Source organism: Nothobranchius furzeri, chromosome 11 (assembly GCF_043380555.1).
Source record: "Nothobranchius furzeri strain GRZ-AD chromosome 11, NfurGRZ-RIMD1, whole genome shotgun sequence".
Lineage (NCBI taxonomy): Eukaryota > Metazoa > Chordata > Actinopteri > Cyprinodontiformes > Nothobranchiidae > Nothobranchius > Nothobranchius furzeri.
The window spans coordinates 63,320,381-63,333,641 of NC_091751.1; the positions used below are offsets into that span (position 1 = coordinate 63,320,381).

The following is a 13,261-nucleotide window of genomic DNA, read 5'->3' on the forward strand; positions in this document are numbered from 1 at the left end:
CTTGTTATCTATATTTCTTATATATGTTATGAAATTAGCCTAATGTATATGTTTATCTAAGGTGGAAAGTTAATTTAATCTTGTTTTTCTTTTCTTTTCTTTAGATATGTCTTGTTCTTCCCATTGGCGTTAAGCCTTATGTATATGAACCATAAAGTTTTTTGCTTTCTTTAAAAGGGTTGGCATAACAAGCATGTGCTGCAGCCAATACCTTTTGATTGGCCTTTTTTGTGTGTTACTCTGTCTGCAACAGCCTTTAATTCAATGGCATTGTTTATGTTTATTCATTTAGCAGACGCTTTTATCCAAAGCGACTTACAATTTATAACCTGTAGGGCACGTTGTGATCTGTGGGGGAAACCGGAGTACCCGGAGGAAACCCACGCATGCATGGGGAGAACACGCAACTCCACGCAGAAAGGCCGCAGCTGAGTTTCGAACCTGCAACCTTCGTGCTGCGAGGCAACAGTGCTAACCACTGCGCCACCATGCAGCCCAATTGTGATATGCTAACAGCATTGTGATATGCTAATGCTAATCAATGAAAAAGAGAGAAAAAAGTAAGGTTGGTGGGGAGTTTGTTCCGGAGTCTAGGAGCTGCCACTGAAAAAGAGCGATCACCCCAGTGCTTATACCTGGACCGAGGAAGTTTATGGAAACGCTTATGCCCGTGTTAATTTAGCTTTTTTGTCATGTTTCAACCAGCCCTATAACAACTCTGCCTTTCTTATGAGTGTGTCAAAAGTAGAGGCCGACCGATATGGTTTTTTTAAGGCCGATGCCAACTTTTAAAGATTTTTGTTGCCGATGGCCGTTATTTAAAGCCGATTATTAAGGCTGATATATACATGTTTTAGCAGCAGATTGATTGTGAAAGACAACTGAACACTCACTGTGTGCAATATAAATTAAATAAGTTAATACATTTCTTAATACAGTCGGTAAAGACGGCTCTCCCTTGCCCTGCCTCCATCATGCCTCCACCTAAAAGGCTAGGTTATCCAGAGTTATCTCTGTAGTTATGCTGCTATAGGCTTAGACTGCTCGAGGACACACTGACCACTTTCCACACTCGACTACTTTCTTCTACAATTTGCTCTTTAACTGTATTATTTCCTGCTATTTCAGCTGTTTATTTTTTCTTTAAGTGTTTTTCTCCCCAGAAGAAGCTACAATGATGTTCTGCTGAGCTGTGGTGGCCTCATGGAGGGGGCCATCGTCTAGCACACTGTTGCTAACCACTTAAACATTCTCCCTCTCCTGATAACATTTTACTTTCCTTGACATTGAATGTGCTACTACTAGTTTACCCGTTTAATTATAGATTCACTAGGATAAATACAATAAAGTTTATCTCTCACCAAATAGAATATTTACTTAGAAATCACAATGTAACCATAGACACATTGCTAGGTGTGTGTGTGTGTGTGTGTGTGTGTGTGTGTGTGTGTGTGTGTGTGTGTGCGCGCACGCGCGCGCTGTCTTCTCAATCCCCAGTGAGTCGTGGCGGATGGCTGTTTATTCTGAGCCAGGATCCTCTGGAGGTTTCTTCCTGTTAAAAGGCAGTTTTCCTCTCCCCTATCGCTACATGCTTGCTTAGTAAGAGGATTGCTGTAAAGTCACTGACACTAGTCAGTGACTCGATGCACAGAGGCAAGTATGCCAGCAGCGGCACCCCCAACCCCCTGCTCTCACAGTCAGCGGCATCCTCCCTCCGCTCTGATGGCCGACTATTTGTAAAAATGCCTGGGCTGAATTTTGGCCCCAGTCCACGTATAACAAAAGTCAATAATAGTAATAAAAGTAAATAATGTTTTGCTGGGCTGGTAAATCTAATAGTCTTTTGTTACTTATGGCTTAGATATATAACATTTCATATGAAAACCATCTCCAGTGCCATAATCAGATATTTTGCCAGGCTGTTGATGCACTTCCCACTCAGTACTGTGGTTTCTTCTGGAACACATGATGACTCGCAGCAAGAAGGTCGCAGGTTTCTGGATGAGGCCAACTGAGGACCTCACACGTCATGGTGATCAGCTTTGATTTGTGATCACCAATAGAAACAATAAGAACCTTCTTCAGCACGTGATCAGAAACCAAGTATGGACTGTGCATGATAGGTGATAGCCTAAGAAGAATGTTGTAGTCAACAATATCAAAAGCTGCACTGAGATCAATCATCACCAGCACAGATGTTTTGTATGAATATCATTTAATAACTGAAGTCAGTGCTGTGGCGTTGTCTAAAGCCTTGAGGCAGACCACCAGGGGGCTCCACTCACACCCAGAGACAGGATGTGATATGTGTGTGTGTGTGTGTGTGTGTGTGTGTGGGGGGGGGGGGGGGGGTGATTCATATACATTTTGTGTGTTGTAATCTCTTGTGTGGACTCACTTGGAGATAATAAAGGATGTGAGCAGGACAACCTCACGTCGCCCCTGTGTTCCTCCACAGCCTGACTAAAAAACATCCAGGTGGTTGTTTGTCTCCAAAATGTTGTACAGCTTCCTCAGGGCTACCACCTGCATGTTCTACAGCAGGTGTCCACCAACTCCAGTCCTGGAGGGCTACCATCCTACTAGTTTTCTGTGTTTCCTGCACTACCACACCTGAATGGGATCATCTAATCCTCTCCTTATCTCTGCACAGGGCTGTTAAGAAACAGCTAATATCTGCAGGATGGTACCCCTTGAGGATGGAGTTAGTGACCTCTGTTCTACATGCTCTCTATTCCAGCACACCTGAATGAAATGATTCAATCATCTCCATACTACAGTGAGTTCTGCAGAAGCCTGTTAATTACTGATTTTTAAAAATATATATGTTTAAGCAGGGAGACAGGTCAAATTTGTAGGACTGTAGCTACCAAAGAGTGGAGATGGTGATGCTTGGGTCAGATATTAGAAACATATAAAATTTGCATTAACAATGGACTTTTCTCCACTGATCTCATTTGCAGCCATAAGATATAGGAGTTACAGTTGACAGGGGCTTAACATTTAAACATGTAAAGTGTAAGAAGTAAGTGTGTAGTGTAGAGGGATGTTTGTCTTTGTAGCCTGGTTTTGTAGTCCTAACAAGCTGATACAAAAACATTTAATTCCTGCAGAAGGCAACTCTGGCTTGCTGATGTAATAATATCTCATAATTTTTCTGCACATTGGAAGAAAGTTCGGCAAAAATGTGGACCTACGTTATTATGGCATTATTTTATCTTCCTATTATTACAATCTTCCTTTCACGGTGACTAAAAGACTAGAATGTGACTGCAATAAAACTGCAATTAAATAATGACATCGTAACCTCACTCAGTGATCATTTGAAATAATCTAGACATCTTTAAAGAGTTGTTAATTATACTTGGACTAAAATCTTATTCTTCCTAATAAAGTGTTGATGTTACGTTCGAAGTTTGACACATTTTATTTTCAGCTGCAGGAATCAAAGGCCTACCTAACGCCAGAGAAACAACTATCATGAGATCTGACTTCATGTCTTGATTTTAAACGGAAATTACTTTTTCAAAATCAAATCTGGATGAATAAACTACTTCAAAACAAGTGAAAAATAAAAGCGCTCATTTATTCATTTACAAAACAGCACCACATGGTGGCGGTGTGGCGCTCTTTCATCACATTGGACAGGCCTGACTGACTCAATGAATGAGCTTTCATTCTAAAATATGAGCACATATGCATGTTTTATGTGCATTTAAAATACTTTTGTATACTAAACAAGTAAAGCTATTTTCATTGTTTATGATGATGTAAAAATGAGATTGCGGGTGCAAGCGGCTGAAATGAGTTTTCTCCGCAGGGTGGCTAGGTTCTCCCTTAGAGATAGGGCAAGAAGCTCTGTTATCCGGGAGGGGCTTGGAGTAGACCCGCTGCTCCTCCACATCGAGAGGTGCCAGCTGAGGTGGCTCGGGCATCTAGTTAGGGTGCCTCCTGGACGCCTCCCTGGTGAGCTTTTCCGGGTATGTCCAACTGGGGGAAGACCTAAAGGAGGACCCAGGACACGATGGAGAGACTGTCTCACGTCTGGCCAGGGAACTCAAAAGGATTCCCCGGGAGGAGCTGGCCCAAGTGCTGGAGAGAGGGAAGTCTGGGCCTCCCTGCTTAAGTTACTGTAGCATCATGAATGGCCTCTAATTTGAGACAAAGGTCACATTTTCCCAGCTGGGTCAAGCTGGGTCGTTCTGTAACTTTGACCACAGATTCACCCGCCAGGAGCCGTGATGTCTGCTGAAACCATCTTTATCTGCTGCTGTTCCGTCCCAAGATGAAGGACACTTCAACATTTCACAATAATTTAAATAATAATTTTAATAAACTCTTGACTTTATTTCTGTTATTACAACCATCATAAATAATCTCTTGGTTCAGTATAAATGTATTTTAATTACTTAAATGACTTATTATGCTTTGGGTATAATAATTATTGTTGATAATCCTAATGTGTGTTCAGTAAACCAGAAGGTCATCTTGCACATTAACCACCTCATTCAGAGGATATCCAGGGTAAAGAGTAAAACATCTCACGTCTTTACTTCATGATCAAGCTTTCTGACGCTGAGAGGGCGTGTTCTGAGGGTTTTGTTAAAACCAAATCCCGCAGCTGTAAGTTCAGAACCATACCAGGAGAAGAGGGACGGCCGCCCAAATCTCTACGCATTCTGTCATGCCGCTAGACTTGCTTCCAATAAATGCAACTGTAAACAGCTGACGCAAAACTCCTTCAGAGTTATTGATTTTGAGACGCAAATAGTTCCACCATTCGAGTGACCCACGGAGACATCTCAGGACCGATTTGGTCGCAGTAAGGTCCTTCTACCAGCCTCGTGCCCGGAGGACATCATCTCCACCTGACATCTCGGATCCAGAAGAGGGTCTCCTGATCTGGGTGAGGTAGACACTTTTGACAGATTGCGTCTGTATGCTGTTTTCTATAAAACTAACTCAGTTTGCTGCAAAACCAACTTTATCACCCAGAACGCGCTTCTCTCTCTGAAAGAAACCTTCTGAGATTCATTCACGCATCCAAAAACTCACATTTTCATTTTAGCTTCCATTCAGTCACAGGTTTGCCTTTAAAACAAGTTTTAATATCAAAGCTGTTAAAAATTGTCATTTCAAATTGTCATTTTTTTAAAGTGTTAGTAATAAATTCTTCACTTTCAAAACCTGACTTCTTTGAAATTAAACACAGAATGGTGTGTATTTTTGGTTATTGAAAAAGCAAAGATTCCTTTAAACTTCTGATTAAATAAACTTTTGCTATTAAATTATCTTTAAATTAAAAATTAATCTTTGGATTAAAAATAGACCAAGCTCGTTGGCATATGAACTTCTATCGAATCTATAATATCCTAGATATTTATATATGATAGAAGCTTCATTGCTAACTTGTTTGAGCTTTTCTCAGAATCTAAGCTGATAGCAAACAGCGTTGATTCTAGTATGTAGTTAACCACGCTCCACTACTGTCCCCACAACCCGACCCTGGAAAAGCGGCCATAAATGGATGGATAGATGATATTGATGGGTTAATCAAAATGCTGTTAATTGTAGAAGCAATGATGATCAAGCAACTCTAAACTATATTTTTATTTGCATTCTCCCACCAAATCTAAAAAAAACCCAACTTAACACATTTGGGGAAAAAACAGACTTTGAGTTTTTTTTTGTATTTTCTTTACTGTTCAGAACTGAAAAATAGCTTACAATTCCCACTTTTGACATTAGCGCTCATCTAGTAAATACAAAAATACTGTTACAGAATTCTTCATGTTAATCCTTTCAATGTAAACTCAACATATTTGGTTTATATCAAACTGGTAAATAGTATATCAATGGGAAATAAAGAGTGTAAATGTGTGTTTATTCTCATTTCGATTACAAATGCTTACAAAAGTTGACTAGAACTTCTTGTTTTCTTCATCTATTGGTAAAGGTTGTTTCCTCAAAACACTGAGATTATAACTTCAGGTTATAATCTTAATTTAAATTTGAAGAGTGTCATGGGAAATCTTCAGAAACGGCTGCTTGCCAGAGAGAGCACAAAGCGAGGCAGGCGCAGGAATGACGGGACCACAGGGGAAAGCCACGACAGGTACGGTACCTGGGTCAGGAGGAACTTCAGAGAAGTATAATCAAGTACACTTCGTCCTGGAAAACAGAAGAACACCAATTTATTAGTTAGAGCTGTGAGCTAAAATGTCAAGTGTGTCCCAGGGCAGCTGTGGTTACATCATAGCTCATCCCCACCAGCAGGTGAATGTGTGGATAAATTGTGAAGCTCCTTGGGGGGGTTGTAGACTCTAAGAAGGCAATATACAAATACAGGCCATTTACCATTTAAAATCTACACTGAACAGCAATAGTGGTGATCAAACCCCCAAATGACAATTTGATGGATCTAAGTGAAATCGGTATAATATCCAGGACCAGGCAGGACTTTTTTCGGGTTAAGATTACTAGGCATGATTGTATTTTCTTCGTCTTCGTCGTCTTCGTCTTCCTCTGCTTATCCGGGTCCGGGTCGCGGGGGCAGCATCCCAACTAGGGAGCTCCAGGCCGTCCTCTCCCCGGCCTTGTCCACCAGCTCCTCCGGCAGGACCCCAAGGCGTTCCCGGACCAGATTGGAGATGTAACCTCTCCAACGTGTCCTGGGTCGACCCGGGGGCCTTCTGCCGGCAGGACATGCCTGAAACACCTCCCCGGGGAGGCGTCCAGGAGGCATCCTGACCAGATGCCCAAACCACCTCAACTGGCTCCTTTCGATCCGGAGGAGCAGCGGTTCTACTCCGAGTCCCTCCTGAATGTCCGAGCTCCTCACCCTATCTCTAAGGCTGAGCCCGGCCACCCTACGGAGGAAACTCATTTCGGCCGCTTGTATCCGCGATCTCGTTCTTTCGGTCATTACCCAAAGCTCATGACCATAGGTGAGGATTGGGACGTAGATCGACCGGTAAATCGAGAGCCTGGCTTTCTGGCTCAGCTCCCTCTTCCCCACGACAGATCGGCTCAGCGTCCGCATCGCTGCAGACGCCGAACCAATCCGCCTGTCGATCTCCCGATCCCTCCTACCCTCACTCGTGAACAAGACCCCGAGATACTTAAACTCCTCCACTTGAGGTAGGACCTCTCCCCCAACCCGGAGGTGGCAAGCCACCCTTTTCCGATTGTATTTTCTAATTGTACTAATGAACACAGATGATGGTGTAGTGATGTGTCGGTCGCGAACGAACCGGCTCTAAGAGCCGGCTCTTTGAAGTGAACGACGGGAGCCGGCTCGTCATTGGGAGCCGTCCCCTCCCCTCCCCCTGCCTTGGTGAAAGCTACAGGCGATTGGTCAACATGTGTAACTGCGTGTCCAGACTGTCCACACACAGAGCAGTAGGGGGGTGGAAGAGGGAGGATCAGACTCAGACACAGCAGAGCACATGCGGGTGGAGGGAGATGAGAGGGAATGAAGGGGAGGAAAAAGGCGAGTGAGAGAGAGGAGAGTGCGACGAAGATGGTGAGGAAATGAGTGCCAGCAGTCGGAAAGTGGAGATTTCTTAAAGTGTTCAATTATTAAATCCATAGAAATGATAAATATTTGATAATATAGCATTTTTTTTACATTAGTAAATCATTTTACACATAGTTTTGTATTATTTTGGTTATAAATGTACTCTACGCAACAGAAAATCTGAGGAGCCACTTGGGAGCCGAAAGAGCCGGCTCTTTTTGGTGAGCTGAGCCAAAAGAACCGGCTCTCTAAAAAGAGCCTGAATTCCCATCACTGCTCTGGTGCGCCTGTTTCAGCAAGGAGAATTCAGCCAGAGGAGAAAGTAGCTTCAGCTTCAGACGGCAGGATGGAGTCTTGCTATTTGGACATCTCGCGTCTGATTGGCTAACAGGCACCATGACTCTACCACAGACTCTGTTTGCTTTGCAACATTGATGTCTCCAATCAATCTCCAAAAACTCCACAAGCCTGAAGGAGTTCTGCTGTGTTGTTGAGCTGCTAATGTTAACACTAAGCATCTACTAGTCGAGACATTCTCTGCCATTTCCTGGACGCTAAATCAACAACAGCAATCCCTGTCGTGTCCGTTTCCCCCCCTAACCCACGATGGAGGACCAAGTTCCCATTGACTCCCATGTCAAAAATGCCAACTTCACAGCAGAAATAAATATGTTTACTGACTGGTTTAAAAATATTTTAGGTTTATGACAACTCTGGGGGCGGTGAATTTATTTGTATCTCTTTTGATGTAATTAAAACTCAAAATTATGAAAAATTAGAGGTGTGTCCTTTTGATTGACAGGTAGCACATGAGCTGTTAGTGCTAGCGGCTTGCCCTGTTTGCTCCAGGGAAGGCCTCAGCCTTGGCTTCACGTTAAAGGTATTAAAGCCTAGAAGGTAGAGGGTAGCAGAGTCGCTAAACCTCAGTGTTCTGGCTAAAAGTTGTCGCCAACCTCCATTAATTTTGGTTAGCTCATAGCTACATCAGCTCAGAATTTGATGGCTGTCAATCATGTGCCCCCATCCGTGGCTCCATTTTTGAATTTTCCAAGAGTGTCGACACAAATGCAGCAGCCAAGATGGCGGTGGTGGGTACTGACCACTAGGTTTCAATTCAGCTCTTCAGAAGACTACAAGTGACAGTGCAGAGAGTCCGTTAATTATTATTAGGGAGCATAAGTCACTTCCGCACCATGGGTCCCTGGAAGAACGAAAAAAATGAATGCAAGTCAACAGAGTTAAGAACGCTATTTTCTAATCCGCTTTGCCTTACTCCCTGGATCACACATATGTAATACTTCTATTTACAGTGATCCCTCGCTACTTTGCAGTTTGTTTACCGCGGATTCACAGATTTTTTCTTTGGAGCCTTATTCAAGGGAAATTCGCCGATTCGCGGTATTTTTCACCGATTCACGGTATTCTTCTATGCGAAATATCAAGAAATTCCTGGGTTTTTTTTCCATCAATTTCATCATAAAATGCACTTTTTGTAATAAAACTATAAAAAAAACTAGTAAAAAAAATTGTTTTCTTGAGTTTTACCCACAAAAAGAGAATGTGATCATACGATAATTCGTTATAGTACTGTACTGTAAATATGGTGTCCCTACTTCGCGGATTTTCACCTTTCGCGGCCAGGTCTGGAACGCATCTACCGCAATAAACGAGGGATCACTGTAAATGAAAAGTAATGATGGGTGTTTCGACGACGCCAGTCACGTACTTTGAGATTCATCAGCTTGTAAAAGTTCGTAATTAGCATGACTACAAACTAGAAATCGGCACGTCGCATATGTGACGTCAACCACATAATCTCCTCTCCCCAAAGCAGCTGCTACTTACCACATGACCAGATTTATGATGGTTCTTTCCTCCTGTGGGAAGTTTGCTGACCTTACAGCCATTTTCCCTCAGCTTTCTCCGTGTCTGGTTCGATGACGTCACTTTCGTGAAGCCCATTTGTAGTCCTGGACTTATTTTCACACAAAACCTAAAATAGCGTTTCCTCCGTCCGAAAATAAGCACGTTCTTGGTGTCAAAATGTGTCTTTAAAATTCTCAGACATCATATGTGAAATCCATGGCACAAAACGAGCGGAATTAGAAAATAGCGTTTTTAACCCCGTTGACTTGCATTCATTTTTTTCGTTCTTCCGGGGACCCGTGATGCAGAACTGACTTAGGCTCCCTATTGTCAATGGTAGGGGTGCTAATTTGTCTGTTTAGTAAAAGCGGTCCATACAGCCGACCTTGAGCGCGCCATCATGGGCCACCTTCAGTTGTAGGTCCATGGGACAATGGAGCGGTACAGCTAGGGCGGAGCAGCTGGTGTCACACAACACAGTCCATTGATTGGGAAACAGAAAAACGACCCGTTTCGACCCAAACCATTCCACTCAATGGAACTGAAGCATTATTTTCAAGAGTGTTTTTTTCTTCCTTTAAGTCAAAAACTGAGCGAGTAAAACCATTAAATATGAAGATGCAGTTGCTCCACTAAGAAGAAATCAAACAGGTGGGCATGATGTTATGGCTAATCTGTGTGTATCTGCTAAAATGTAACAAACAAATAATTCACCATCAACATCTTTAATCCCGTAGCGCCTTGCCAGGTCACACGTCATCAGCACCTTCCCAGTCAAGGACATTAGATTTCCATCTTTTCAGTAAAAAGACAAACAATAAAACAATTAGGACATTTTTTCTAAAATACTTATCTCTGTAAGAGTTTCTTAAGCATCTCATAACCATTTCTAACATTTTAATCTGACCTTTTGCCAGGCTGGTGATGCACTTCCCACTCAGTTCTGTGGTTTCTCCGTTGGAAAACATTTCTTTATACTGAAGAATGATTAATTCAGATGATTAGTTTACCTCTTAAACTTTTAGATAGTATTTCTGTGATAAGTTAGTCCACCTTAGAATTCTGTCCTTCTGGTGTTTCTAGCATGAAACGAGACACCAGCTCTGTTTGTACGGCTCCTGGCCACAAGCTGACAGAAGCCACTCCTCTGTTTTTCAGCTCAACGGCCATGTCAGCTGCCAGTCGGTCACACTGAAAACAAACAGACAGAATAGCTTTTTATTACGGCGTCATGGCACGATATAAGAGAACACCAAGTGTGGATTTGAGACAAATCCAATGAATAACTTACTGCAGCCTTTCCAACCCCATATGGTACATTGAACAAATACCGCAGCCCACCCATAGATGAAATGGTCACAATCAAACCATGACCTTGGGCCACCATCAGGCGAGATCCGTAGACAGAGAAAAAGTAGTGACCCCTAGCAGAAGAAAATGAAAACTCTTGTTTATCTGAGCCAGTATCTCAGCAAACCGTGACTGTTGCTGACAAGAGACAAATGTTAGGCTTAAACTGTAATCAGCCAATTTGAGACAGGTCCCTGAATGCATCACTTATCAACCAAAATAAATTCTCACGAGAACATGGACATGTTTGCATCCAATATCATACATTTCATGTTATTAATTTTACTCTGTAAATTATAGTTCTAGACAAAACTGTAATCAGCAGATCGGACCTGTGCAAGAACCGCAATTTGGATTTGACCCTGAAAATCGAATTTGTGATAAAAAAAATGCACAAATATTTTTTGTAATTCCACCAAATTTTGCTTTTGACAGTTTAGCGTTTGCTGAAATTGTGAATAAATTTGTGCATGTATACATATACACATTTCTTGTTGCAATTCAGTGCTGTTTACTTTCACAGGCTGCCAATCTCTAAGCTGTCTTACATTTCTCACAACTTCTGAAAATCAGCTGGGATGAGCTACCGACATTTCAAGCATTTTGGAAACTCCCTCGAGAATACAGCTGATACTTTGTCTGTGAGGTTTGAAACATGAAATCTGAAGAAAATAAGTAGTCACATGGCACGCTGCAGGTAAGACCACAACATTAACCAAAATCATTATAAAATCAATTAGTACCGAAGACCGGTGTTGTTGATGGAATCCCAAAGAGAGGGATCCATTTCCCAGAACTTCTTCCCCATATTCTCAAAAATCTCCTGGAACAACAAAAGCTGGAGTGAATTTTTATTCATCCACGAAATGAACAAGAAGAGCTCTGTATCGCATCTATGATGAACCAAGGAGTGTCTGGTACCAACCTGTACGCCGGCGTAGGCATTGTTGACCAATATATCAAGTCTGCCATTCTGCTCATGTTTGATCCTTTCAAATAATGCTTCTATATCTTCATCTTTTGTAGAATCACAGACCACTGGAACACACTTCCCACCTCTTTCATTCACCTGTGATGACAAAATAAAAACAAAAAAACAAATCAGTCAAGAAAAAACAATCATCTGGCTCTCTGAAACATCATCCTTCAGATACTTCACCTGCGCAGCAGCTAGTTTCAGAGTCTTCTCCTGACGCCCCGTGATGTAGACGGTCGCTCCTGCCTCAGACAGCTGCAGCGCTATTCCCCTCCCAATGCCCCTGGAGGCACCTGTAACCACACACACCCAGCCAGACAGGGACATCCTCCCTGTGGTTGGAGGCAACACCATCAGCTATAAACTCAAGTCTCTGTGGAATTCAAAGAATTGTTAAAGCACAAGTCACCCCAAATCAACATTTTTTTGCTGATAAACTAAATAAATGAGTGTCTGATTGTGCTGTAGATAAATGTGGTCAATAATTCAGCACTTTAGTGCATCTTAGGTAAAATTTAAATATTCTGCCTAGTGTTGCACCATCGTCAGGTAAAAACTCTGCACTGCATTTGAATTTAAATCTGCCATTGCTATTGACTAAGAGGTACGCTATGATGTTAGCCGGTACATTATGATGTCACAATGTCGTGAGTGTGTGTATTTGTTAGCGACTCCGCCCTCTCGTTCTGCTAGGCAACAGCCTTTGTTGCATTTTTCAAACAGGAAGTGGGAGTTGAGTAAGAATCTGGTAGGGGGTGACTTGCTCTTTAAGTGAGTTAAAGGTTAACAGAGGCCAGATTTAATTAGATGGTAACAAACAAGGTGAAACCACTGACCCCGGTGTGTTGACACAGGCTGGTCAGAGTTCACTAAGGGTGACATTTCACCTTAAAACCTACTTTAAGTCCAAGTCACAATTAGTCAGGGTGTTTTTATTATTTCATTATTTTTAGTAAGAGTTTGCCCAAATCTCATTGATTACTAATCAAGACCAGAAAAGTTTATGACTCAGCAAAATGTTTAAATAAATACATAACAGACTTAATTGTGTTGTCATAAACTTTATCATACCGTCTTTAGCTGGATTCTGGACTGCTAAGAACATTTAGGGCAGTTAATTGCCTTCATTCACATAATACAATCGTTCTATAAGTTTGAATTATGGCTAAAAGCTTGTAAAATACTACGGGGTTAAATAGCTAAAAGACTGCATGTCTTCTTAAACCAATGGAATAATGTATAAACAATCACGTGTAAGAAGTTTGTGTGTTTAAAATACTTTTTAAACGAATGTACTCCTAAGAGTAAAATACATCTGGGATTCTCGCGTACCTGCGTTCGCCTGTTGTCTAAATTAACCCGTTTTTATGTAACTCGTTTTAAAATGCATGAATCAATAGCTTACCCAACAGCAGCAGAGATCAGGCCGAGTCTTAATTTGGCCTTTCGGAGGAAAAGCTGGAAGAACCAAACGCGTTAACGCACGGCTGAGCGGACTTTACCAGAGCTCATCTGGAGCTCCGCTTCACACACAAGCATCTGACTGCAGC

The 13,261-nt window shown here is 42.1% G+C and overlaps 1 protein-coding gene across 1 annotated transcript; it reads right to left on the reverse strand.

Moving 5' to 3' along the window:
• Positions 1-5,691: 5,691 nt before the first annotated feature.
• dhrs1 (dehydrogenase/reductase (SDR family) member 1) lies at positions 5,692-13,261 on the reverse strand. Its single transcript, XM_015957376.3, has 9 exons — positions 13,117-13,261; positions 11,895-12,043; positions 11,661-11,804; positions 11,479-11,558; positions 10,677-10,809; positions 10,439-10,576; positions 10,293-10,362; positions 10,100-10,180; positions 5,692-6,171 (listed from the first exon to the last, which is right to left on the reverse strand). The coding sequence occupies exons 2-9, from the start codon at positions 12,036-12,038 to the stop codon at positions 6,035-6,037; spliced, it is 927 nt and encodes a 308-aa protein (XP_015812862.1). The 5' UTR covers positions 12,039-12,043; positions 13,117-13,261; the 3' UTR covers positions 5,692-6,034.

Excerpts from the sequence above, each read along its gene's own strand:
- dhrs1 (XM_015957376.3), bottom strand. The coding sequence starts at position 12,038 with ATGTCCCTGTCTGGCTGGGTGTGTGTGGTTACAGGTGCCTCCAGGGGC. Across the intron at positions 11,805-11,894 it reads TGAAACTAGCTGCTGCGCAG|GTGAATGAAAGAGGTGGGAA; the intron begins GTGAAGTATCTG and ends TTGTCATCACAG. Across the intron at positions 10,363-10,438 it reads CAGAAGGACAGAATTCTAAG|TATAAAGAAATGTTTTCCAA; the intron begins GTGGACTAACTT and ends ATCATTCTTCAG.